Source organism: Pleurodeles waltl, chromosome 1_2 (assembly GCF_031143425.1).
Source record: "Pleurodeles waltl isolate 20211129_DDA chromosome 1_2, aPleWal1.hap1.20221129, whole genome shotgun sequence".
NCBI classification, from domain to species: domain Eukaryota; kingdom Metazoa; phylum Chordata; class Amphibia; order Caudata; family Salamandridae; genus Pleurodeles; species Pleurodeles waltl.
Window position 1 is genome coordinate 342,401,709 of NC_090437.1, and position 27,793 is coordinate 342,429,501.

The window sequence follows — 27,793 nt, forward strand, 5'->3', positions numbered from 1 at the left end:
TGTCTTCTCTCGTCCGTCGTCTCACCTGACTTTACAGAGAGGATGTTTCATATCAGCTTTCAAGTATATTGATCTTCCTCGGGTTTACACCGAGTGGTCCTTTGTAAACATATTGTGCATTCACATGGACAGGAGAGAGTATTTCGCACTGTCACACACCACCATATGTGACTATATTATACATTCATATGGACAGATGCGAGTATTTCACACACCACCATATGTGACTATATTATACATTCATATGGACAGATGCGAGTATTTCACACACCGCCATATGTGAACGTATTATACATTCACATGGACAGGACAGGGTATTCCACACGCCACTCCGGAAAGGAGAGCGCCTAGCAGTCCACTGACTGAACCGCAAGGGATTGCACACGTCACATCCGGCACAACATTCCTCCCGCCCACAACTCTACAGAACTAGGTAATCGCCAGGATTCACATTTAAGCATTAGCACCCATGGCATTTTTTTCAATTCTTTCAGCAGTGCGGTCTTTCACAAGCGAGTAGTACTCTTCCGTCAGCCTTTTCTTCTCCTCCATCTTCTCCTGTACCGCTTGCATGAGATGCGAGGCGAAGGGAAACTGAAAAGAAACACAGAGAGACCTCTGAACTCCATGATTCCAACAAAAGCATTTACTACAACAGGACAACTAAGGCAATTGGATTCCTTTTCCCTACAGATGGCTTGTACACTGCACTGTCTTGCCTGAACGCATGCTTACTGAGCGTGGGTCTGTTTCCATCATAAAAACGATAAAAGGGCACAAGTACAATGAAAAAGATAAACGTCCTATTGAACAAGTCATGGTTTAGCGAGCATGTTAATGATGTAATCTGCAATACCAGCCGAGCTGTCATTTATCTTCAATCGGATGATCAATACCAGGTTCCAGTCATCTCTGGGGCACAGGCACGCGGAAGTATTCTGCTGACTGCTCTCCAGAGAGAGGCGGCCGACCAGAATTATCAATACGTGCTGCGGCCTAATACGTACCAAGTAATACACGGAGACCCGTCTGAATAAATGCTAAAAGAAACAGCCATTGATCAAGATGCTGCAGACGGGTTTGTCTCGAGTGGGACAGTGTAATGGCCTTTTAACAAACAGCCGACTTCACACATTTCTGAAGTCTTAACTTTCTGACAGTATTGGGTATCTGTTTGGTCGCCATTTAGAGCTGGCGTGATTAATGAATTTATGTCCATTAGCTGCCATTTCGGAAAAGCTGTGTAAAAAACTCAGCCTAATAATTATTAGATTCAGCGGACTTTGCGTCACGCAGGTACGGGTAACAACTGCCTTATAACAAACGTAGGGCCTGATTTAGGGTTTGGCGGGCGGGTTACTCCTCACAAACGTGACGTATCCCACCCACCGTATTACGATTTCCATTGGGTATGGGATAAGGCAGACGGGATATCCGTCACGTTCAGGACCCTAGTGCCCTGTTCTGTCTTCGGCTCATACTCCGCCTTTACTCCTCTGTGACATGCCCAACCGTCCACTTTGCTTTTAAGTCTACAAATTTTACCACAAGTTACTTAAGTTAAAGTCTACAATCAAAGAAAAGAGGTTGTTGTTAAACCACGAACATATATGGACACCCATATTACTATTAATTCCATTAAAATCAATTTATTTTGGCTACGACGTTGCCTTGCTAATAGTAAGAAGCAAGAATTATTATAGTCTCACATGGCACAGTTGATCCTTCGATGCATATCCGCAGCCTTTGACGTTGATGAAAAAAATGCTAATTGACCACCAGCAAATAGTATCTGGAGTATCCAACTTTCTCTAGGAGGGTTTAAAAGTTGCGCAGCAATCAATAACTTTTTCTAAGAGCCTGTAGCACTAGCCGGATGGCACCTTTCAGCGATTCCTTGGCCACTAATTAGCATTTCTAAATGTGCAACTCAGAAAAACTGTACGATATCCAACTGTAGACTTTACCCTCACTTTTTCTACTACCCCACATGTCTGTACGCTGTTCTTCTCAGTCAGATGGGAACAGACCTCTCAAGCTTGCCATCACAGACCACATGCTGGCTTCTCAGTAGTCCAATATACAATCTGAATCCCTCTGCTGGTCTTCAGCCTTTACTGGCTAGCAGTCAACACCATTTGACCTTCAGGTTGACTCTGATGGTACTCACAGTCTGTCAAACTGGCCATGCCTATGCTCTGCCTATTGACTTCACGGACCCGCTGTGAGGCCACTGTGTCACCCTCTTCTGGCCCTAAAAGGACCATTAGACTTTCAGCCAGCCTAGAACCACACCTATAACAGAGAAGCCCTTGGATAGCTTTCAAATTCTCTGCAGCAACAACCAAAGACCCCTAGTTGCCCCTCAACTGGGCTTATAGACCCTCAGTCTGCTTTCACAGTGCCAGTGCTCCCGACACCAGAGCCATATTGTGTCTTCTAAGAGCTCTCAGATAATCACTGGGCCATAAAGTACCCCACAGCAGGCCTTCAGACCCTCATTGAGAGTGAGCTCTAAGAGACACCCAGGCTTCCTTCTAGGACTCCCAATGCCCTTTATTAGCTCTTTAATAGCCCAGTACTCATTTCAAACCCTTTCATATCACACAACTCCTTTCCAGCTTGCTCTCACGTGCCCAGCCCACTGAGGCTCAGGCATCTGCATTCCCAGTGCAGCTGAGCACTTCTTTAACTTGAAGGTTTTCGATGGCATGACAGAACACAGTAATGAGCATATGCTAACATTTGCACTTGTTATCATAGACCTGATGCAAAAGGTAACACTATTATGTCCTCTGCACAGCACTGCATGTTCAAATACTAGTAAGATGTCCCAGGGGGTTCACAGTTTCAGAGTTCCTTGTTTAACTTGCTGGTCACAAGTCGTGACCCTGAGAAACAGCTCAGTATGTTATGTTAAAAGTTTTCATTATTTGTGTGGCATACATTTTAATCCATGCAGGGTTTCACCTTTAGACATTAAAAGATTGATATCATGTCAAAATTAATACGTGCTAAAACAAATTAGTTTCTATTGTGTTGTATATAAATTGTGATGTATTTTCTTTATTAATTACTCAGTGGCATTCACCGTTGTCTAGTTACAATAAGGTCAATTTCCATAGGACAAACTTTTTGGTTCAATAATAACTTTGGTGCCATTTGATGAACCTTTATGAAACTTCCCCCCAAAAAGTTAATCCACCTCAGTTCCTTCCTAGAAAGTGTCAAGCCAATCCATCAAGCGGGCGCCAAGAAAAAAATAAAGCCCCAAAATATTGATTTCCATATGAAATTTTAGAAAGCTATGCAGAAAAAAATGACTGAACATAATTGCACCAAATTTGACAAAAGTAGTAACTTTTCTCTGAAAGAGTGCTTTCTTTTATTATCTGGTGCAAATCCATTCAGCAATTTAAGAGATTCATGTTTAAATAGGTTATCTGGTGGCGATCATGGAGGGGTTAAACAGATAATGATATCTAAACTACTGGTGTCCAGATATCCTCTGACTGGCCTCTTCAAAGGGCACTAGTCAATCTTGCTTGGCTGGCCACAACCTGAACAATATGATGTGGCATCCATTACAGGAGTCTTGGACATGATGGATGTGCCCTGAAAATGAATAAAAAATATATATATATAAAAAGGCAGGATGTGCACACCCTGACCCCAAGAGGCATGTGAAGGATAGGATCCCAAAGTTCTCCCCCTTGATTTGCCCACCACAACATGGACATCCTGTGTGAAAGCCATTAAAGGACCCTTGGATATAGTCCACACTGAAATGCATGTAGTGAAAGCCCTGTTAAAAGGGTGCTAATAGGAGCATGTATAAAGGGTGATAACAGATTTTAATCATAATATAAACTATTTGTTGAAGGTATCATACTAATTATGGGAACTGTGGTGTACTCTAAGGTGACTTTACCCTGCAAAAAAATGCTGAGCCTTTGCTTAGATTTGATACACCATGTTTGAGAGAAAACTGTTTATTATCATGATTTTCTCATAAGAGTTATGGGAGGTGCGCCAGAAGAAAAAAAATAGAAAACATTTTCTATACATTCACGTTATCTTCCGCAGCCACATAAGAATAAAGTCTAATTTTAAGTAAATCATGTATGTCTCTCAAAGGCAGCAACTTGGCCGCTAACTCCCCAGAGTTCTACTTCAGCTTCCCACAATCGACTAAATAACAAAATATCTTAACATTCTGTGTTTATGATAAAAGCATGGCACACCTGAACGCCATTTTGATGGAATCAAAGCTGTAAAACTGAAAGCATTTCCTAGAGGATTCAGCAGTAAACGATGAAAGGAGGGACTTCTTTTTTTAGAAATTATAGTTAGTGTTCTAGAAAGCTAAAACGACATAATGCTTTCTATGAGTTTTCAAATATCTTCCTCATCCATTTCAGTAAACCAATGACATGCAGACTAAAACATACTACCAGCAGCAGTCTGTCAGATAACTCCCTACTAATCAACTGCAGTGCCACCACAGATTTCCAATGAAAAACTAGAGTGCTAACATTTAGTATTTAAGACAAAAATGAGGTAATTTCATATTCAAGACAAAGGGACCATGTCGCAGAGCCCTGTAATCACTGCCACAAGATATTGTTCAGGTTGTGGCCAGCCAATCAGGATTGAGTAGTTACCTTAAAAGTGCCCAATCAGGGCATATATGGACATGTTTAGCAACACAAAAGGATGATGGACAGAGTGCTGACACGTTTTAAACACTTACCCCCAGTCACAGATCTGGGTTTAATCCATCATTCTTTTGCTCACCATGCCACTCCAGGTTGGACCCAGCCATATGCAAATCATTCCTGGCCCTGTTCCCCAGGGGAAGAGTCCAGCCTGAAGTGCCAGTTCAGGACCTCCCTGGACCAGAAACAAACATCCGGGGACCGGTTTCAGGGTATCCCCCTTCATCAGACAGGTTAGCTTGAATCCAGTGGCACAGTGAGCACGGGACCCACATCTGGGCATACCCTTCCCACTTAGGGCAACTTTAGCAACACAAAAAGATGATGGACGGAGTGCTGAATCTTTCAAACACTCACCACCAGTCAAAGATCTGGGTTTAAGCAATCGTTCTTTTGCTCACCATGCCACCCAGTTTGGACCCACCCATATGCAAATCAGTTCTGATCCTGTTCCCCATGGGAACAGTCCAGCCCAAACTGCCAGGCCAGGTCCTCCCTTGACCGGAAACATGCATTCTGGGATCGGTTTCGGGGTATCACCCCTCATCAGCGAGGCTAGCTTAAATCCAGTGGCACAGTGAACATGGGACCCACGTCTGAGCATACTTTTCACACACATATGGACACCAACAGTCCAGATATACATACTTTTTAACCCCTTCATGCCCAATCTGAGCTAATTTCTCAAAAATAATAACATATTTACACCAAATCCCTAAAAGCATGGTTTCTGTGCAAATTCTAACTTTTTGCCAAATTTGAGAGAATTCAGTTCATCATTTTTCTGTAGCTGCAACAGAATTTGTCTGCTTTGGGACCCCCTCACATTTCTTGATCACTGCTTGACGGCTCCGTACGAAACATTCCAGGAAAACCCTGAGATGGATGAACCTTTTTAGGGAAAGTTTTGTGATATTTTATTGTGAGGTACTAAAGACACACACACACACACACACACACACACACACACACGATTACCTTCTGAAAGGTCTTGTTGTCAGTAGTCTCTATACATGTATCCCCCCACATCTGGGCATTAAGTCTCGTCTGCACTTTTTGAGAGCAAGATCACTATCATACGTGCGTCACAATGAAATGATTCTACAACTGATTATTCTTTGAGGAATAATTTCTTCACTTTTGATGGCCAATACCACCACCAAACCCAGGGAACCATGATGGGGACATGTTTTAACCCCCCCCCCCCCCTCACGCATGTCTATACATGGGCTGTTGGGAGGAACAATTTGTGTCAAATATCCATCTCTATGACAACCACCTGGTGCTCTGGGCACAATACATTGATGACATATTTGTCACCTGGAAGGGGTCAGAACAACTTGCAGAGGAGTTTGAGATGGAGCTTCATATAAATAGCTTGAATTTGAGTCTTGCCAGTAACATCCACAAACATTCGCTGGAATTTCTAGACCTCAAATTGGAGGTCTGCGATTCCACAACTGAAACTAAATTGTTCCATGAGGAAGCGGCAGGCAATAGATTACTGCATGCAACCAGCAACCACCACAGAAGCCCGATTCATAGTATCCCATATGGGGAGCTTATCAGAGCGAGGTGTAATTGCAGCAGTGACAGCATTTGGGGGAAGAGGATGTGATGAACAGATTTCACCAGAGAGGGTTTGATACCAAAACCCTATCAGTTGCTGTCAAGAAGGTAGATAAGATTAAGAGGGAACATTTACTCACAGCCCAAAGACAATGGCTAAGAAGGAGGGACACATCAGGGTAATCACTACCTACAGCAGTCAGGCTAACAATATTCGAGGTATCCTTCAGAAACATTGGCATGTTCTTCACACACAGGATACTATATCCAAATATGTGTCCACACAACCCAGCATTACCTTCAGAGGAAGCAGAAATCTGAAGGATATGCTTTGCAGGAACATGATTACCAAAACAAATGATGCAACTGGCAACACGCACACACTAGGTTTTGTGCCATGTAGAAACTGCAAGGCATGTAAATCAAGCAAGAAGGTGCAGTCCTTTACATATCAGCAACAAAAATGAGTTTAAAATCACTAAAGGACTGTCATGCAATTCTGATTTTTGTGTATATGGATCGAAATGTCCATGCAATTTGTTTTATATTGGCAGCATTATCAGAGCTAAAAAATATATTTTGGAACACATGTGAACCATCACCCACCAGAACAAACAATATCCAGTAGTGAGGCACTTCAAGGAACATCATTCTATTGATAGCAGCCTCTTGCAATTCTTTGTTTTGGACCAGAAACCCCTTAACATCCTGGGTAGTGACAGAGTGTTGTCGCTATGCAGGTTAGAATCCAGGTTCAATAAGCTTCATCCTTCAGGATTGAATATAGATGAGGAATTGTCCTCACTTTTAGGTTAATTGTAACTGCATGACCTTTTGTCTGTGAACCATCAGACTTTGCTATCCTGGTTTTAACCTCTTTTTCATTATTTTTTATACTGGTGGTATTGGAGATCACCGTGGAGATGTTGCCTGATTACTTGAGCTAAAAGTGCTAACTTGCTTTATATATTGTCTCATATATTGCTTTTCATATGATTTTGCTATATAATATATTACATTACTACTGTCAATATTGGCTTGTATAAAGCTGAATGACCTCATTATTTGGGTGTGCTCTCTATCCTTTCATACATGTTGTTTCAAATATGATCCTGAGCCCACTTGGGCCCCACCCATGGTCTATTTCTGTTTCTGCCTTTAAACGTATTTTCTTATCACTTCGAGTGTGGTCTGTCCACTTCTGTGCTACTGTTTACTTAAGCATTTCATTATTGCTTGAGGGGACTTCCCCGAGTTTTATAGTTTCCATCAACTGGATGAAATGATACAGGTTAGAGGCTACATACATTTTTGTACACAGCCTGACGGATGTCCTTTCATTTACAACCATCATGGTATCAATCTCCTCTAGCATGAACGTAGAGGGTGCATTGTTTTGGCGCAATGCTATAACGATCCTCAAAATTTACGTTAAAAATGTATGTTATCTTATGGCACTCAAGACTGCAACTGGTTTTGATTTGATGTTGATTGTTTGCATATGAGGCGGTGTTTCCTCTTTGACCATTATGTTCCAAGATGGCGCTCTCATTTACCCCATCTCTACAGTTCTTTGTCTATGTTGCATTACTTGTTCACCTTATGTAATGTTTATTTTTTGTGTTCACAATTACTCGTGACCAAGACACTTGTGTTGAAACGCGATGAGGGCATTGCCTAAATAAACTTCACTGGACTTACTGCTTGTCTGAAGCACTTGTTATCTTCTCCTTAACTTGGAGTCTGGATTGATTGACTCGCGGTCTAAGGTAACTATAAGTCGCGTCCCTGCCATGCACAGTTTTTTCTTTAATAATTTGACTTCTAATATTTCATTGATATTTTTATTGATGTTATAAAGGTTGTCATGAGTGCTGTAATAACTGGGGTAATTAGCAGTAAATGGCTAGGGCACACGTTATAGTTACCTTAGGCTGCAAGTTACAGTTACTTGAAATAACTAACTATAACTGCTGAATTTTTCTGGTTTTGTGCAAATAAATTCAGAACCTAACTATAACCTACCTGTTGCCTTTGGTTTTCTATGTGAATTTCTACGTTTAAAAAAAACCCAAAGAATTCTGCTTCCTAACTATAATGTCCCTGTAACCTTTGGGTATTTTGTTTTAGTGAATTTTCATGTTTTGTTTTTAACATAAAGTAATTTTCAGTACTATATGTTAATTCAACCACCGTTGTGCACGGCCTTTGGCTGTGCTTGGAGGGTGTTGGTCGCAGGGCCTGGCCTGTGGCCAACCCCTATAATCACCCAACCTGGCACCGCACACAGCCAAAGACTGTGCAAGGTGGGTATTGTCCCTACAGCCAACCCCACACTACACACGGCTTTTAGACATGCGCAGCGGGAGCTGGCCACAGGGCCTGTCTGTCTGGGTGTGAGAACAGGTGTGAAGGGGTGTCTCTGGGAGTGAGAGTGTCTGTCTGGATACGAGGGTGGGTGTGAGAGGGTCTATGAGGGTGTGAGAGTGCCCGATTGTGCTCCAATAGATGAAAATTGCATTCACCTCCACAAAGGATTTCAGCTTGTTTTTTAATATGGAATCACGAGGTAAGTACACCTGCTTTGCCTTCGCCAAGCCCAGGACTTAGGATCATTTGCACTTTGCAGAAGTGTGGCTTCAACTGGGACACCTGGTACGTTTATATTGGTAAGTGCTTCCTGTTGAGGTTTAAATTCTGTGAAATGAGCACCATGGCTTGATGGAAGCTCACCTGCTCGTTTATCCAACAAGAGTCTACAGTTTTACACAAAATGTCTATCCAGCTGAAGCACTTTCTTCTGGTTAGCTAGTAAGTGTTACTTTGCTGGTTGAAGAGCCAGGCTTGGCAGTTCAGGCTTGACTGTTCCCATGGGGAGCAGGGTCAAGACTGATTTGCATATGGCTGGGTTCAAACTGGGGTGGCATTGTGAGCAAAAGAACGCTGGATTAATCCCAGATCTTTGACAGGGGATGAGTGTTTGAAAAGTTTCAGCACTCTGTCCATCATACTTTTGTGTTGCTAAAGTTGGCCTAAGTGGGAAGGGTATGCCCAGACGTCGGTCCCATGCTCACTGTGCCACTGGACTTAAGCTAGCCTGGCTGAAGGGTGATACCCTGAAACCGGTCTCAGGATGCTTATTTTCGGGCTGGGGAGGACATGGCTTGGCAGTTCGGGCTGGACTGTTCCCATGGGAAGGAGGGTCAAGACTTATTTGCATATGGCTGGGTCCAAACTGGGGTGACATGGCGAGCAAAATAAAAATAGATTAAACCCAGATCTGTGTCTGGGGGTGCGTATTTGACAAGTTTGAACACTCCGCCCATCATTTTCTTTTGCGGTTTTGCTAAAAAGATAATATGAAAAAAAGGGGTGGGGGGTCGGATCCAGAGATTACAGCAGATTTGTCAAAAGGTTAGAACTTTACTAAGAAAGTGTGCTTTATATTATCTGGTGTAAATCAGTTTTGCTGTTTTTGAGAAATTAGCGCAGAAAAAAATGCTCAGGGTTGGCATGAAGGGCTTAACGCTGGTAAAAAGTCGTTGGGGTCCATGTATGCTCTGATTGGCATGGTCAAAGTGAAATGGTGTTTCCTGATTAACTGGCCACAACATGGAGAATATATTGTGGCAGCCATAAGAGAACTCATGGACTCTGTCCCTGTTCCTGAAAAACAATCAAAGGGTGGGTACATCCTGAGATCCAGGACGAAGTTGGGTGGTCCCAACATGTCAGGAGTAGCCCTTATGTCAAAGTTAAAAAAAAAAATATTTTTTTTCCTTTGCGGATACTGTGGTATGTTTGGTACAGCAGCAACCAGTGAGGACTCTCCTCTGTGGTACCTCACTACGAAACCTGATACTGAAATATAGTTTACTCTGAAATGCTTGACCTTAAAAGACAACTGTAATAATAATAATAATAATAATAGAGAAAAATAAAAACATAACTTAGAAAGGATGATGAGTTTGAGGTGAGCAGCAAAATGCCTACTAAGCCAGGTATTCAAAAGCAGTGTATCAATCAACTATTAACCAAGCCATCCCTAAAAAGCTTCCGATAATCTGATGCAATCAGGCACATCAGGATGCTATGACTCCAGTCATGGAAGTTTGCCATTTCAAGCTTTTTATGCTGCCATAGGGGCCTACTTACAGACTGCTGGTTCTGCCACCCTAACACTCCCCTTTACTAAATGAAAATGTTACTTGCCTTTGGTAACACTTTTCCTGGTGGATACTCTATTTAACCACGGATTAGTCACCTTGCAAATATCCCCTGACAGGATCCGGAGAATTTATAAACAATTCCCTTGCATGCCATTAGGAGATGTCATGCGGCTCCGTGTTTACTCGATTCTGCCCCAATACAACGGCAACATAACCACCACGTCTCTGTGCTGACGTCAGCTTCTTTCTGAACTCAGTCCACGTCATCAAACGCAGAGCGATTGCTTGGTCAACTTTAACAGCATGCAGGCCTCTAAATTTTGGCCCTTAGTAAGGTGGAGGCAAGACTCCATTCCACATAACGAGGAGGTGGGATAATTGGTGAGGAATCTACATTTAGGGAATCTACCAGAAAAAACCCTCAAGCCCTAGGGAGCTGCTCATTCATCGAAGGATAGCATATTTTGATGCAGAGGACTAACCACCTTGAAATCATTCTTTTCTGCACTGCCGTACCCTTCTTTGCTCCTTCAAACCTCACAAAGAGCTGATCATCCGCCCAATAGCCCTTGCTGGGACTTATGTAAAAGCTCGCAGCTCTTTTGGGATCCAAACAATGGAGTCTTTGTTCTTCCCCCAAGAAATGAGTTTCAGCAAAGAATGTTGGAAGGGTGATGGATATTACAACATGGAAAGGCGTCAAAAGCTTGGGCAAAAATGCCACTGTTGTCTGTAGTAGCACTCTGTCCAGAAAAAAGGTGGTATATGGTTAGACAGACAGTGCTTGGAACTCACTAACACAACAAGCTGAAATTATTACAAAGATAAATCTTGTTTTCCGAGTCTCAGAAACATAAGGCAGCTAGGCACTAGCTGTAAATGCGGTGCACATTATGCATGTAAGAACCAAATAAAGGCCCCACACTGTGGCGTCACAAATGGTTTGGGTGGAAACATGAGCAGTAATTTTTTTTAGAAAACGCATCACAATATGTGGTTTAAATAACGATGGCTGGTCCAGTAAACATAAAGTACAAGTTACTTACCTTCGGTAACCAAATATCTGGTAGAGACATATTCTAGTTGCAGATTCCTTACCTTAGAATTTCCCCCAGGCGGCAGCCTGGATCCTGAGATTTTTCTTCAAGCAATACCCTTGCGCGTCAGCAGGTGGCATCGGTCGACTCCGCGGGCGTCGTTGGAGTCGTGGTCGCTGTAGGAGGCTGGCCTGGCTTATAGTGGGTACCTTGCGGTACTTATTCCTTGTGCCAGGTCCAGTTATCACTTATTCGTAGAATAGAGGTGTTTCTAGCAGCTTAGGCTGTTAGAGGTAGCTATGGTAAAGCAGCTTAGGTTGAACTAGGAGACATGCAAAACTCCTACTATACGACTTATATCAAATAGCACTATATCACAAGAAAACACAATACTCAGAGTTACTAAAAATAAAGGTACTTTATTTTAGTGACAATATGCCAAAAGTATCTCAGAGGATACCCTCACTTAGGAGGTAAGTAATATACACAAATTATATGCACACAAACCCAAAACAGGTAAGTAACAGTAAGAAAAGTAGTGCAAACAATGTAGAATCACAATAGGATGCAATAGGTAGACATAGACATAAGGGCAACACAAACCATATACTCCAAAAGTGGAATGCGAATCACGAATGGGCCCCAGGCCTATGGGAGTTTGTAGAGGGTCGCTGGGACTGTGAGAAAACAGTAAGGGTGTCCAAAATACCCCACCCCAAGACCCTGAAAAGTAGGATTAAAGTTACCCTACTACCCCAGAAAGACAGTATAGTCGTGATAGGGAATTCTGCAAGAACCACAACTGCTACCAAAGCACTGAAGATGGATTCCTGGACCTGAGGACCTGTAAAGGAAGGGGACCAAGTCCAAGAGTCACACAAGTGTCCAAGGGGGGCAGGAGCCCACTAAACCCCGGATGAAGGTGCAAAAGGGCTGCCTCCGGGTGGAAGAAGCCGAAGATTCTGCAACAACGGAAGATGCCAGCAACTTCCCCTTTAGTGAGAAGATGTTCCACGGCGTGCTGGAGGTTGCAGAAGTGTTTGCACGCAGAAATACCGCAAACAAGCCTTGCTAGCTGCAAGAGTTGCAGTTGAGGATTTTGGGTGATGCTGGGGACCAGGAAGGACCAGGATGTCGCCCCTTGGAGGAGGGGACAGAGGGGGTGCTCAGCAACTCAGAGAGCCACACAGAAGCAGGCAGCACCCGCAGAAGTACCGGAACAAGCACTTAGAAGATCTGAGGACAGCGGTCGACTCAGAGTCACAAAGGAGGGTCCCACGACGTCGGAGTCCAACTCAGCGAGTTGGGCAATGCAGGGCGGAGTGCTGGGGACCCAGGCTAGGCTGTGCACAAAGGAAGTCCTGGAAAAGAGCACAGAAGCCGGAGCAGCTGCAAATCACGCAGTACACAGGTTTGATGTCTGGCGTGGGGAGGCAAGGACTTACCTCCACCAAATTTGGACAGAAGGGCCACTGGACTGTGGGAGACACTTGGACCCAGCTCCTTTGTTCCAGGGACCACGCTTGTCAGGATGAGAGGGGACCCAGAGGACCGGTGATGCTGAAGTTTGGTGCCTGCGTTGGCAGGGGAAAGATTCCATCGAACCACAGGAGATTTCTTCTTGGCTTCCACTGCAGGGTGAAGGCAGACCGCCCTCAGAGCATGCACCACCAGGAAAAAGTCGAGAAAGCTGGCAGGATTAGGCGCTACAGTGTTGCTGGTAGTCGTCTTGCTACTTTGTTGCGGTTTTGCAGGCGTCCTGGAGCAGTCAGCGGTCGATCCTTGGCAGAAGTCGAAGAGGGAAGTGCAGAGGGACTCTGGTGAGCTCTTGCATTCGTTATCTGAGGACTAGCCCAGAGGTGAGACCCTAAATAGCCAGAAAAGGAGGTTTGGCTACTGAGAAAGGAGGCTTGGTTACTGAAAGAGGTAAGCACCTGTCAGGAGGGGTCTCTGACGTCACCTGCTGGCACTGGCCACTCAGAGCTGTCCATTGTGCCCCAACACCTCTGAATCCAAGATGGCAGAGGTCTGGGACACACTGGAGGAGCTCTGGGACCCTCCCCTGGGAGGTAGTGGTCAGGGGAGTGGTCACTCCCCTTTCCTTTGTCCAGTTTCACGCCAGAGCAGGGCTGGGGTATCCCTGAACCAGTGTAGACTGGCTTATGCCGAGATGGGCACCATTTGTGCCCATCAAAGCATTTCCAGAGGCTGGGGAAGGGGACACCTCCCCCAGCCCTTTACACCTATTTCCAAAGGGAGAGGGTGTAACACCCGCTCTCATAGGAAATCCTTTGTTCTGCCTTCCTGGGACTGGGCTGCCCAGGCCCCAGGGGGGCAGAAACCTGTCTGAGGGGTTGGCAGCAGCAGCAGCTGCAGTGGAGACCCTGGAAAGGCAGTTTGGCAGTACCCGGGTTCTGTGCTAGAGACCCGGGGATGTCTGGAATTGTCACCCCAATACCAGAATGGTATTGGGGTGACAATTCCATGATCCTAGACATGTTACATGGCCATGTCGGAGTTACCATTGTGACGCTACATATAGGTAGTGACCTATATGTAGTGCACGCGTGTAATGGTGTCCCCGCACTCACAAAGTCTGGGGAATTTGCCCTGAACAATGTGGGGGCACCTTGGCTAGTGCCAGGGTGCCCACACACTAAGTAACTTGGCACCTAACCTTCACCAAGTGAGGGTTAGACATATAGGTGACTTTTAAGTTACTTATGTGCAGTGAAAAATGGCTGTGAAATAACGTGGTCGTTATTTCACTCAGGCTGCAGTGGCAGTCATGTGTAAGAATTGTGTGAGCTCCCTATGGGTGGCAAAAGAAATGCTGAAGCCCATAGGGATCTCCTGGAACCCCAATACCCTGGGTACCTAGGTACCATATACAAGGGAATTATAAGGGTGTTCCAGTGTGCCAATGAGAATTGGTAAAATTAGTCACTAGCTTGCAGTGACAATTTGAAAGCAAAGAGAGAGCATAAACACTGAGGTTCTGGTTAGCAGAGCCTCAGTGATACAGTTAGGCACCACACAGGGAACACATACAGGGCATACATTATGAGCACTGGGGTCCTGCCTGGCAGGATCCCAGTGACACACAGGCAAAAACAAACATACATACAGTGAAAATGGGGGTAACATGGCAGGCAAGATGGTACTTTCCTACAGTCGCCATGATGACGTCAGGAGTAGTATATAGATGCCGCCCTCGCGCAGTGACTTTCCACGCCAAAGCACAGAGCCGCTAAGAACACGGAGATTGGTGCGCCCCAGCTAAGGACATGAAAGGTGTAATCCCTGTCCTTAGAAATCAGTTCGCAAGCAGGGAGGATGGGTAGGTGGTAAGGAATCTGCAACTAGAATATGTCTCTACCAGGTATTTAGTTACCGAAGGTAAGTAACTTGTACATCTGATAGAGACTTCTAGTTGCAGATTCCTTACATTAGAATAGTTACCCAAACAATGCCATCCTCAGTGGTGGGCTGCGAACAAAGATCATACTAGGAAGTCCTGCAGGACCAAATGACCACAATAGCCGCCCTGACGGACCTGACTGTCCAGGCAGTAGTGCTTAGCAAATGTGTGCAGGGGCGCCCACGTAGCTGCCTGGCAGATATCCAGGACAGGAACTCCGGGTGCTAACGCAGTGGAAGCAGCAGTTGATGGAAGCCTTCAAGCCTTCAGGAGGTTGCTTATTGGCCAAAGCGGAGCACATTTTGATGCAAAAAAGCACCCATTGAGAGATGGTACGCTTTTGCAACGCCTTCCCTTTGTTCGCACCCACATACCCAACGAAGATTTGATCGTCCACCAGGAATTTTTTAGTATGGTTGAGGTAGAACGCCAACGCTCTTTTTGGGTACAGATGGCGGAGCCTCTCCTCCTCATGGGAAGGATGTGGCAGTGCGTAGAAAGTAGGCAGAGTGATGGACTGGCCTACATGAAAGGGTGTAACCACCTTAGGAAGGAAGGAAGCCCTAGTGCGCAACACAACTTTGTCAGGGTGCACAGACAAGTATTGAGGTTTTGAGGAAAGGGCCTGAAGCTCACTCACCCTGCGAGCAGAGGTGATGGCGACCAGAAAGACAGTTTTGAAGGTGAGGAGCTGCAAGGGACAATTATACATTGGCTCAAAGGGGGTACACATCAAGTAAGTAAGAACAAGATTAAGGTCCCACTGAGGCATGATAAATGGAGTGGGAGGAAATAAATGGGTGAGCCCTTTTAGGAATCTACTCATACTAGGAGATTTAAAGAGTGAGGGCTGATCAGGAAGCCTAAGAAAAGTTGAAATGGCAGATAAATACCCTTTAAGGGTGCCCAAAGCAGAGCCTTGCTGGGCCAAAGAAAGAATGAACAGAAGAACCTCGGATATAGGGGTGGAAAGGGGATCAACAGATTTGTTGGAAAACCATGCCACAAATTTATTCCAACGACAGGTGTATACAGTTTTGGTTGATGGATGCCTGGCTGCCAAGATAACATTGCAGACTTTGGGTGGAAGGGAAAAAGCTGTTAACGGGCGCCGCTCAATCTCCACGCATGAAGGGGGAGGTTGGACAGGTTCGGGTGAAGAACCGTCCCCTGCTGCTGCGACAGAAGATCCGCCCGAAGAGGCAGTCTGAGTGGAGGATCGATGGACATGCTCAACAGCTCTGGATACCATTCTCTCCGTGCTCAGTCCGGAGCCACCAAGATGACTTGGACCCGGTCGTTCCTGATTTTCTTGACAGCTCTGAGCAGAAGAGGTATATGCATAAAGGCGTACAGGAGGCCGAAGTTCCACTCAAGACTAAAAGCGTCTCTGAGTAAGTGCCACCTTGGAAACTCCAAAGCGCAAAACAGCTGACACTGTGCGTTCTCTGCGGAGGCTAACAGATCCAACCAAGGCTCTCCCCACTGCTGAAAGAGACCTTGAGCCACCTACAGATGGAGACGCCATTCGTGATCGGCTGTGCATCGACGGCTGAGTTTGTCCACTCTGGCGTTGAGGGAGCCAGCTTTAAGGAAATGCCTCCTTGGCGTGGTTACCCCCTGACCTTTTGCCTTTTGCTGATGCCAGTTATGATTGAAAGTGTGCTGGGACCCTGCTAACCAGGCCCTAGCACCAGCGTTCTTTCCCTAAACTGTACCTTTGCTTCCACAATTGGCTCAGCCCTGGCACTCAGATAAGTCCCTTGTAAATGGTACCCCTGATGTCAGGGAAGGTCTCTAAGGGCTGCAGCATGTCTTATGCCACCCTGGGGACCCCTCACTCAGCACATGCACACTGCCTCACAGCTTGTGTGTGCTGGTGGGGAGAAAAAGTCTAAGTCGACATGGCACTCCCCTCAGAGTGCAATGCCAACCTCACACTACCAGTGGCATAGGTAAGTCACCCCTCTAGCAGGCCTTACAGCCCTAAGGTAAGGTGCACTATACCACATATGTGCATGAGCACTATGCCCCTACAGTGTCTAAGCAAAACCTTAGACATTGTAAGTGCAGGGTAGCCATAAAGAGTATATGGTCCGGGAGTTGGTCAAAAACAAACTCCACAGTTCCATAATGGCTACACTGAAATCTGGGTAGTTTGGTATCAAACTTTTCAGCACAATAAATGCACGCTGATGCCAGTGTGGAATTTATTGTAAAATGCACCCAGGGGGCATCTGAGAGATGCCCCCTGAATACCAGTCCGACTCCTAGTGCTAGGCTGACCAGTTTCTGCCAGCCTGCCACAACCAGACAAGTTGCTGGCCACATGGGGAGAGTGCCTTTGTCACTCTGTGGCCAGGAACAAAGCCTGTACTGGGTGGAGATGCTTCTCACCTCCCCATGCAGGAACTGTAACACCTGGCGGTGAGCCTCAAAGGCTCATGCCTTTTGTTACAGCACCCCAGGGCACCCCAGCTAGTGGAGATGCCCGCCCCTCCGTCCACTGCCCCCACTTTTAGCAGCAAGGCTGGAGGAGATAATGAGAAAAACAAGGAGGAGTCACCCACCAGACAGGACAGCCCCTAAGGTGTCCTGAGCTGATGTGACCCCTGCCTTTAGAAATCCTCCATCTTAAGTTTGGAGGATTCCCCCAATAGTATTAGGGATGTGCCCCCCTCCCCTCAGGTAGGAGGCACAAAGAGGGTGTAGCCACTCTCCAGGACAGTAGCCATTGGCTACTGCCCCCCAGACCTAAACACACCACTAAATTTAATATTTAGTATTTAGGGGCACCCAGGAACCCAGGAAATCAGATTCCTGCAACCTGAACCAAGAAGAAGGACTGCTGACCTGAAAGCCCTGCATAGACGACAACTGCTTTGGCCCCAGCCTTACCTGCTGGCAAACTGGAACCGGAGCACCCCTGTTATTCATAGGCGTTTTGGGCACCTCTTTGACCTCTGCACCTGACCGTCCCTGTGCTGCTGGTGTGGTAACTTTGGTGTTGCCTTGAACCCTCAACGGTGGGCTGCCTATGCCCAGGAACTTAAACTTGAAAGTGTCTTACTTACCTGACAAACTAACCATTACTTACCTCCCCCAGGAACTGTTGATTTTTGCACAGTGTCCACTTTTAAAATAGCTTATTACCATTTTTACTAAAACTGTGTATGCTATTGCTCTAATTCAAAGTTCCTAACTTACCTGTGTGGAGTACCTTGCATTTTATGTATTACTTCAAATCTTGAACTTGTGGTTCTAAAAATAAATGAAGAAAATATATTTTTCTATATAAAAGCTATTGGCCTGGAGTTAAGTCTTTGAGTGTGTGTTCCTCATTTATTGACTGTGTGTGTAGAACAAATGCTTAACACTACCTTCTGATAAGCCTACTGCTCGACCACATTACCACGAAATAGAGCATTAGAATTATCTAATTTTGCCACTATCTTACCTCTAAGGGGAACCCTTCGACTCTGTGCACAGTATCTTACTTTGAGATAGTATATACAGAGCCAACTTCCTACACCCGCTAGATGTTGCAGCCATGTTCAGAGGCGTAGTGCCTCCTGACAAATGGTCCAGGACCCTACTCCACCCTGTTTGTTGGAGTACAACATGGCAGTAGTATTGTCTGTGAACACCTGCACCACTTTCCCTTTGAGAGAGGGAAGGAATGCTTTCAACGCAAGGCTGATCGCCCGGAGCTCCAGCAGATTGATATGGAGCCCAGACTCCGCCGGAGACCAGAGTCCTCTGATCTCCAACTCTCCCATGTGGCCGCCCCAACCCAGAAGTGACGCATCTGTCATGACAGATAGATCTGGTTGGGGAAGGAAGAGGGATCTGCCATGGACCCCATGCGGATTCAAAAGCCACCACTGCAGGTCTTTTGCAGTCCCCTCCGAGATCTGGACAGGTCGGATACATTCCCCCTGATGCTGCACCCACTGGAACTTCAGGTCCCACTGCAGAGCCCGCATATGCCACCTGGCATGTGTCACTAGCAGGATGCAGGAGGCCATGAGGCTCAACAGCCTCAGAGTCAGTCTGACCGAAACCCAAGGCCGAGGACAAAAGATCGGAATCATAGCTTGAATGTCTTGGACTTGTTTTTCAGGAGAATAAGCCCGAAACTGCACTGTGTCCGGAACTGCTCCAATGAAAGGGAGCAACTGAGAGGGAGTCAGGTGTGACTTCAGCACTTTTATAGTGAACCCCAGCGTGTGCAGGAGGTTTGCTGTAGTCTGAAGGTTGGTGACGACTTTCAGGGGCGAATCCGCCATCAACAGCCAGTCGTCGAGGTAGGGGAAGACTGAGACCCCTAACCTGCGCAGATTAGCTGCAACCACCGCCATCACTTTCGTGAACACCTGAGGGGTGCTGGTAAGGCCGAAGGGGAGCACGGTAAACTAAAAGTGCTCTTGACCTACCACAAATCATAGGTAACGTCTGTGGGCAGGCAGGATGGGGATGTGGAAATAAGCGTCCTGCAAGTCCAACGCTACCATCCAGTCTCCTGGGCCCAAGGCAGACAGAACCTGAGCCAGGGCGAGCATTTTGAATTTCTCCTTCTTGAGGAAGTAGTTTAGGTCCCAAAGGTCTAGGATAGGACCTAAGCCCTTTTCCTTTTTTGTATCAGAAAGCAGTGGGAATAACAACCACGACTTACTTCTGGCACAGGGACCTTTTTTATAGCTCCCTTGGCCAAGAGATCTGCGACTTCATGGGGGAAAAATCGCCAAATGATCCTCTGGAAGGTGATTGCAGGATGGTGGCATGGGTGGTGGGGCAGATTCGAAAGGGAGGGAGTAGCCCTTTCGAACGATCTGCAAAATCCACCTGTCCGTGGTGATATTTTCCCAGTGGGGCAGGTGATGGCGAATCCTGCCACCAACTGGACGGGAGTGAAGGGATGGACTAGGAGGGTTTGGAGGCTGCAACGGGGGCAGAGGTGGACTGGGCAGACCTCTGGTTCCCTGTCCCACGGCCATGTGGGATTCCACGTCCCCAGCCACGCATAGGCTGAACAGCGTGCAAGGCATGGTGGCTGGGTGGAGGACGCAACAGGGAGCCAAAGGGGCGAAAATCGGACTGTGGTGGGTGAGGGTCAGAGAAAAGACCAAGGGACCGAGCCGTAGCCTGGGAATCCTTGAATCTCTCTAAGGTCGAGTCTGCTTTGTCTCCGATGAGATGGGAGCCATCAAAGGGCATGTCCATGAGTGACTGTTGGACATCCTCCAAAAAACCAGAAGTGCGTAACCAGTCGTAGCAACTGATCTGCCCAGAGAGTCGGTCGTGTCCAGCCCACAACGGATTGTGAACTTTGCTGCATCTTGCCCATCGGTCACAGCTTGGGAGACGATAGTATGGGCCTACTCCGTTATTTGCGGCAGGACTTGAGCAACCGTATCCCACAAGGAGGGGGTATAGCGGCCCAAAAGGCATGCAGTGTTCACAGACCGCAGCACGAGACTGAAGGAAGAAAACAACTTCTTGCCAAGCTGTTCCAGCCTTTTGGATTCCCTATTCAGGGGGTGCAGAAGGGAATGCGCCTGAAGACGAGGAACTTATAAGGAGGCAGACTTGTGGTGGCAATTATATAAACAATCCCCAACAATTGTGCTTTATTGTTCCTGTCACGCGTAAGTGAGAAAGGGACATGATGTTAATACCTATGTACATCACTTGAATCATGACGCTCATAGTGACGCCTTCACAGAGTGGCACTGATAATGCACATCAAAACATTTCTATAACTACAAACAGTGGCAGCCATCTTAAAAGAAATAATAAAATAAATGGGCTAAAACAGAGCAAGCTAAGTAGGTTAAAAATCACTAGGTGACTGGGGCACAGGCCTGCAAACCAAAAGGGTTAAGCTAAACTCCTGAGTCCCAGTAGAAACCAAATTGGATTCACCACAGTAGTGGGATCGGCTGCACAGTATGAGATTGATACAAAGATCAAGAGGTACCCTGATGTCCATGTGGCCTCTCCTGATTGCTGCGGAAAGATGGCAAGTCACACCTTGGCTTTTTGTGTTTTTTCTTTGACTCACCTGAAAACTTTGTATGTGAAGAGGACCTATCCTGAGGATGGCCTTGAGAGCGTGAAGGGAATCATGTCCTTGACATTGATTGAGATTGGCCCTTACATGACTTTCGACAATGTTGGTAATGTTGAGCTTGACTTCGAGTTCTAGGATGACCTAAACATTCATCCTTACACAGTCCCTGCAAGACTTGGAGTTATGATGAATCTAGCCACCAGAGACAAACCTGGTGGGCGTCTGTCACAGACATCTATGTGTAACAGTCCCTGCAGGTCTTAAATCCTGTAGCCTTTGGCGGGGATATATCCCTTGCAGACTGAGGGAAAATCTACATAGAACAATTCTGTCGAATTACACAAAAGTTGAAGGAGCGAGCTCTGGATTCACATCCAAAGGTGCAGAAAGAAAGGAACTCACATCAGGGAGGAGGGATGGTGGTTATATGTGGCTCTGGTATCACTTATAGGAGAGGACAGAGTCAATGTGGAGCCATACGACACCATCTACTAATGGGCTGTGGAGTTGCTGGAAAAATTCTCTGGATTCAGTCTGGTATCTGGGGTATTTACAAGTTGAGGAATCTGCAATTAACATCTATCAGAAGTCCCCCTTTCTACAAACCCCAAACATTTCTCAAACACTTGTTACAAACAGCCAAAGCCAGGGACAGCCCTCTCGTTGTAGTCTTTACACTGGTTTCTTTTGCACATCCACAGGGGCTCAGACACCACTCTTTTAGGCCTCAGATCTAGCTGCTGCAGCAATGCAGCATGGCAAGAGCTGACTGCCAGCCTTGCTGCCCTGTGCTTGTAACCAACAACCTAGTGACTTTCCTGGGTTTATAGTGGGCTCTAGGGATTTGAAGCAATGCCAATTTGCCATTAGACAGATACTTGCCCAGGTCCAATCTGAATTGTCTTTTCCTTAAAACAAAAAAAACAGAAAACAACGTAATAATAATAGTGAAAATGAAAAACATAAATCAGGGAGAAAGGATGATGAGTCTGCGGTGAGCAGCAAAATGCCTGCAGAATCAGGTATTCCCAAGTGGTCTGCCAGCCACTTACTAACCAGTCCTACTTATATTCTGAGACCAGATGAAGTTTCTTCTGCTGACAAAGGCGCCAGCTCATAACCTGCTGCTTCCACCACCTTTTGACACTCCATTTAATCAAATGCCCTCCTTTATACACTCTCTCAAACTTTTCTCATATACTTTTTACAGTCAGCCAAAATCAGAGAAAGCCCCTTCCTTGCATTCGCTTTACGTTTGTTTCATTTGGATATCCACAGGGTGCCCAAATAAAACGGCACTCTTTTAGGCCCCAGCACTAGCATCTGCAGCAAAGCAGCACAAAAAGAGCTAATGCCAGCCCTGTTGCCTGTGCTTGTAAGAAAGAGTCTAGTGGCTTTCATGGATTACCAGTTAACTTTAGGCACTCAGAGCAGCAACAATTTGCCATCTGAGTTACAGATCCAGGTCCATTGTGAAATATTTGACAGTTGAAACATAATGTAAGAATAATAATGAAAACAAAAAATGAATAAGAGAGAAAGGATGATGAGTAAGCCACAAGATGTAAAAGGTCTACAGACCTGTGATCGGCTATCCAGGCCCGCCCTGAAGGTTTTACACATGCTACAATTGGAATAAGACCAAAAAGAACAATTTACTTACCTTCAGTAATGCTTTTCTGGTGTATTTAGTATCTACCTGCAGATTCCTCACCTTTTGAGTACACCCCTGTGTCAGCATTCAACTGAAATGTTTTCTCTTTAGTTCTCCACGTCGACGAGGATGTCACAATAACACTGATCTGCACGTGACTCTGTATGATGTCATCAGAGCCATACGAAGTCCTCACCTGCGTGCTGACGTCAGTTTCACCCACTTTTTTCTGTGCCTTCAAGACGAACAAGTGAAACCAACGTCACAAATACAACAACCTGTGCATTCTCCAATCAAAGATTTCTAAGGTACACTTTATGTATATGACATATCAACATACAAACATTATCTGCAAAACAGATTTATTACTCTTGGTATATTTAGACTGGCAATGGGGAGGTGGGTGGTCCAATGATGAATCCCCAGGCAGATACTGTATCCACAAGAAAAAGCATTACCGAAGGTAATTAACTTGTTCTTCTGATGGACACATCTACCTGTGGATTCCTCACCTTTTGAATAGAATCCTCAAGCAGTTCCACACATGGAGGTGGGTGGGTGTCTGACTACACAGAGAAATCCTGCAAAATAGAACTGGCAAAATAACTGTCCCTCCTCACTTTGGAATCCAAGCATTAGTGCTTTGCTAAAGTGTGGAGGGAAGCCCAAGTTGCTGCTTTTTCAAATGTCAACAACAGGAATACCTCTAGCCAAAGCGGAAGTAGAAGATTTAGCTCTGGTGGAATGAGCTCTAATACCTTCAGGTGGCTCTTTCTTTGCCATTGCTCTCTTGTGGACAGCCTTGCCCTTCATTGTGCCCATATAGCCAATGAACAGCTGATCATCGATCCTCAGATCATGTGTTCTATCAATAAAGAAACTCAAAGCTCTTTTTGGGTCCAAACGATGCAGCCTTTCTTCCCTCCTTAGGAGGATGAGGACAAGGATAAAAAGTAGGAAGGGTAATAGATTGCCCCAGGTGGAAAGGAGTCACCATCTTCCGTAAGAAAGTAGCTCAGGTTCTCAAAACTACCTTATCCGCTTAAAAAGTAGTAAACAGGGCTTTAACACTTAAAGCCCTTAACGCACTAAGGGCCATATGTACGAACACATTTTCCCATAGACACAGAATGGATAAAACCCCTTGCTACATATGGCCCTTAACGTCTAGCCAACGTGATGGCTATAAAAAAAAAAACAGTTTTAAAAGTAATAAATCTTAATGGACAGCTATGCAATGGCTCAAACTGATCATTCATAAGAAATGGTAAAACTAAATTAAGGTCCCACTGGGGCATAACAAACGGAGTAGTAGGATACATATTAGTGAGCCCCTTAATAAACCTCAAAACTACAGGAGGCTTAAACAAGGATGGTTGATCGGGTAAGCAAATAAATGCCAACAGCACAGACAAATAACCATTTACTGTTGCGACTGTACAACCCTGTTGCACCAGGAAAAGTGCGAACTGCAAGAGGTTCGCTAAGCGGGCCTTTAATGAATCAACATCCTTTGCAGCACACCCTTTTACAAATTTAGCCCATCTACCAGCACATACTGTCTTGGTGGAGTGTTGCCTGGCTAATAAAATAATATCCACCACTTTAGGGGGAGGAAAAAAAGAACTTAGGTTGCCCTGTTCAATCTCCAGGCATGTAGGTGCAAGCTCTGGCAGTGGGGGTGTAGAACCTGCCCCAGCAACTGTGAGAGGAGGTCTTACCTGTGAGGGAGACTGAGCGGAGGGCACAGTGAGAGTTGAAGAAATTCTGTGTAACACACCCCTCACGGCTAATCCAGGGCTAATAATATGACTTAGCCCCAGACTTGGCGAATCTTCCACAGAACCCGAGAAACCAAGGGTATGGGGGGAAACGCATAAAGTACCTTGGTGCTCCAACTCAACAGAAACATGTCCCCCCAACACTCCTTGCATTGGATACTAGAGACGCAGAACAATGGGCAGTGCACATTCTCGTGAGAGGTAAACAAGTATATCTGAGGTGTCCCCCATTACCTGAAGATATGAAGTACCACCTCCGGATGGAGACGCCGCTCGTGGCTGGCTCAAAAATGCAGACTGAGACAGTCCGCACCCAAGTTCAAAACTCCGGCCAAGTGGTTTGTCACAATGCAAATCCGATGGTCCTGAGCCCAGGACCAGTGTTGTAGAGCTTCTCTGCAGAGAGGATTCAACCCTACTTCTCCCTGTTTGTTGCAGTGTTGTCTGTTAAGACTTGTAGGGACTGACCGCAACTGGAAGGGAGGAAGGCCTTGGGAGCCAGACATATTGCCTGCAATTCTAAAAGATTGATGTGAAGAATCTTTTCCTCTGGAGACCAAGGCCCCTTGAGCTCCATGTCCTCCAGGTAGGCTTCCCACCCTCAAGTGGAGACACCTGTGATCACTGTGGCCACTGGAGGTGGAGGGCAAAACGTCTGTCCTTTTGATAGATTGCCGTCCACACTCCACCATTGGAGATCCGCTGCAGTGTCTCTGGAGACCTTGACTGACTCTGAGATATCTGTGGTGTTGAAATCACTACCTGCGAAGGCACCACTGTAGAGCCCTCTTGTGCCAGCATGCATGGGTGACCAACAGCATGCAGGAAGCGAACAGATTCAGCAGGCGCAGTACGTTCAGGACTGGGACGAGCGCTCCATACTGAAACATTGGAATCATAGCCAGAATGTCTTGAATCCTCTGAAGAGGAGAGTAGGCATAATTCACTGTGGTGTCCAGCACTGCCCCTATGAACAGGGTGCGCTGAGAGGGCTCTAGGTGAGATTTGGGTATGCTGATGGAAAAACCGAGATTGAACAATAGTTGAGTTGTTAAATGCAAGTGATGCAGCACCAACTCCGGAGACTTGGCTTTGAGCAACCAATCGTCCAAGTAAGGGAACGCTGGTATTCCCCTGCAGTCTGAAATGTGCGGCAACCACTGCCATCAGCTTCATAACTACTCGGTGAGGAAGTAAGGCAAACTGGTAGTGTTGCGACCCTACCGTGAACTGGAGATACTTCCTGTGCGACTGCAGAATGGAAATGTGAAAATACACATCCTGTAAGTCTATGGAAACCATTCACTCTTCATTGTCCAGTGCAAGAAACACCTGTGCTAAAGACAGCATTTAAATTTTTTCCTGTTTGAGGAGAAATTCAAAATCCTTAGGATCAGGATCAGCCGTAAGCCACCGTTCTTCTTGAGGATCAGGAAATATCTTGAATAACACCCCTGATCTCTTTCCTGCTCGGAACCAGCTCTACTGCACCCTTTACATTTTGAAGCACATTTTGTACCTCCTGCTGTATCAGCAGTAGATGTTCTCCTGAACAAAAACTTTGTTTGGGAGAAACCAGAGGAGGAAACTCTCAGAAGGGAAGGGCATATCCATTTTCCACAATGCTCAATACCCAACTGTTTGCTGTTATGGACTTCCCTTCCTGTAAAACAAAAAACAAAAACAAAATAATAAGAATGAACCTCCCTCCCACAGGTAAAGCATGCTCGCTTAAGATAGTGGAACTCTGCCTGCTTCCCTTAAAGATTAGCAGAAGAGGTAGAAGAGGAGGAAGAAGGCTTAAGGGCTGCAATTCATTGGTTAGCTCTGCCACGTCCCCTGTAGGATCTGTAGAGAGAATTGGCTGGTTTCTGGTACTGTAAATGCTGCCTCCCTCGAAAGGACAAGCTCCAACCAAAATCCCTGAACTTACGCAGTGGTTTGTAGCTCGTGGAGAAGGACTGAAGACCCAATAATTTTGCAGTTGCCTTACTTTCTTTGAATCTTTTTAAGGCAGAATCTGCTTTTGCCCCAAACAATTGGATCCGTCAAAGAGCAAATCCATAAGGGTGGATTGTACATCTGGGGAAAACTCAGAGCCCCACAACCAGGTGTGACGCCTAGTGACAACTGAATTTCCCATGGCTCTGGCCACGGAATCTGCTGTATCAGGTCCTGAGTATATCACCTGTTTTGCTGCAGCTTGACTGTCATTTAAAAGTTCAGCAAAATGCCCTTGAACGTCCTGCGGCAACTTCGAAATCATGCCCATGGCTGAATCCATCAAAGCATGGATATATCTACCTAAAAGACATGTGGCATTCGCTGATTTCAAGACCATACTACCAGAAGAAAGATCTTCTTTGAAGATTGTTCCACTCTTTTACCTATCTGCAGGAGTCGTTGGGAAGGAACCAGGGGCTGATCTAAAAAATACAAGAAGCCTGGACCACCAAGCCCTCCAGTGTCAGATGCCGAATTAGAAACCCAGGATCTCCTGGTGCCGTTTTATATCTTCTAGCAATAGGCCTCAACACCGCTGGAGCTGACACAGGCTTCTGCCACACCTGCAATACTGGTTCAATCAGTCCCTCATTGAATGGTAATAAAGGCTCTGAAATGGACATCGATGAATGAAGGACTTCCATTAATAAATGTTATTTCAACGCCGTTGTCGGAAGAGGCAAGTCCAACAGCGCAGCCACTTTTCTTATTACTCCATAGTAAGATGTAACCTCAGATGGAGGTATGCCCCCTGGAGACAATAACTCCCACTCTGGGGCAGTGTCTTGCCCACCTGCCACGTCTATACCCTGGAATTCCTGGGGTGGTATAGGAATTTCACCCTCTTCCAGGTCCGGGTCCTAATGACAGTCTAAATAATGTTGCTCCTCTAGAAGCCTCAATGCCTCGCTAGAAGACCTCAACCTTGACTCCAGCAGCGGCATCGGTAACTTGGATGCAGAATCTCTTTGAGCTGCAGTTGAATGACGCAATGCCAGTTGTGACCTTTCCGATGTCGGTACCGGCACCACTGGTGCCTGCCGAGTCTCAGTCAGCAAAGGAGTCCCCTTCCTTGGCGCCGAAGGCCAGGGATACTGGGCCGTTGGCATAAAAGGTAGGAATGAAGCCTGCCTATTCGGTGCCACAAAACCTCCAAGGGAGAATGACAACAGACCTGTGGGGCCAGCCGGCACACCAGAGGGAGTAATCGCCCTATTGAAAATGCTACACATAGCATTTAAGTAGTTCATTGGGTCTGTCCCAGCAGCTGGAAAAGTAAGATACTCCCGCTCCTGTTGAGGAGGTTGAGCAGTTCTCGACATCGGTGTGACCGCTTCCGTCTCCTGTTCCGGCAGAGTCACTGGTGA

At 46.0% G+C, this 27,793-nt stretch overlaps 1 protein-coding gene across 1 annotated transcript in view; it reads right to left on the minus strand.

The window, feature by feature from the left end:
* Window positions 1-232: 232 nt before the first annotated feature.
* CNTLN (centlein) overlaps window positions 233-27,793 on the minus strand; it is a 1,263,565-nt gene continuing 1,236,004 nt past the window's right edge. Inside the window, exon 27 of the mRNA XM_069239496.1 lies at window positions 233-594. Within this exon, the coding sequence (XP_069095597.1) occupies window positions 454-594 (141 nt within the window). The 3' untranslated portion in view covers window positions 233-453. The remainder of the gene's footprint in view (window positions 595-27,793) is intronic.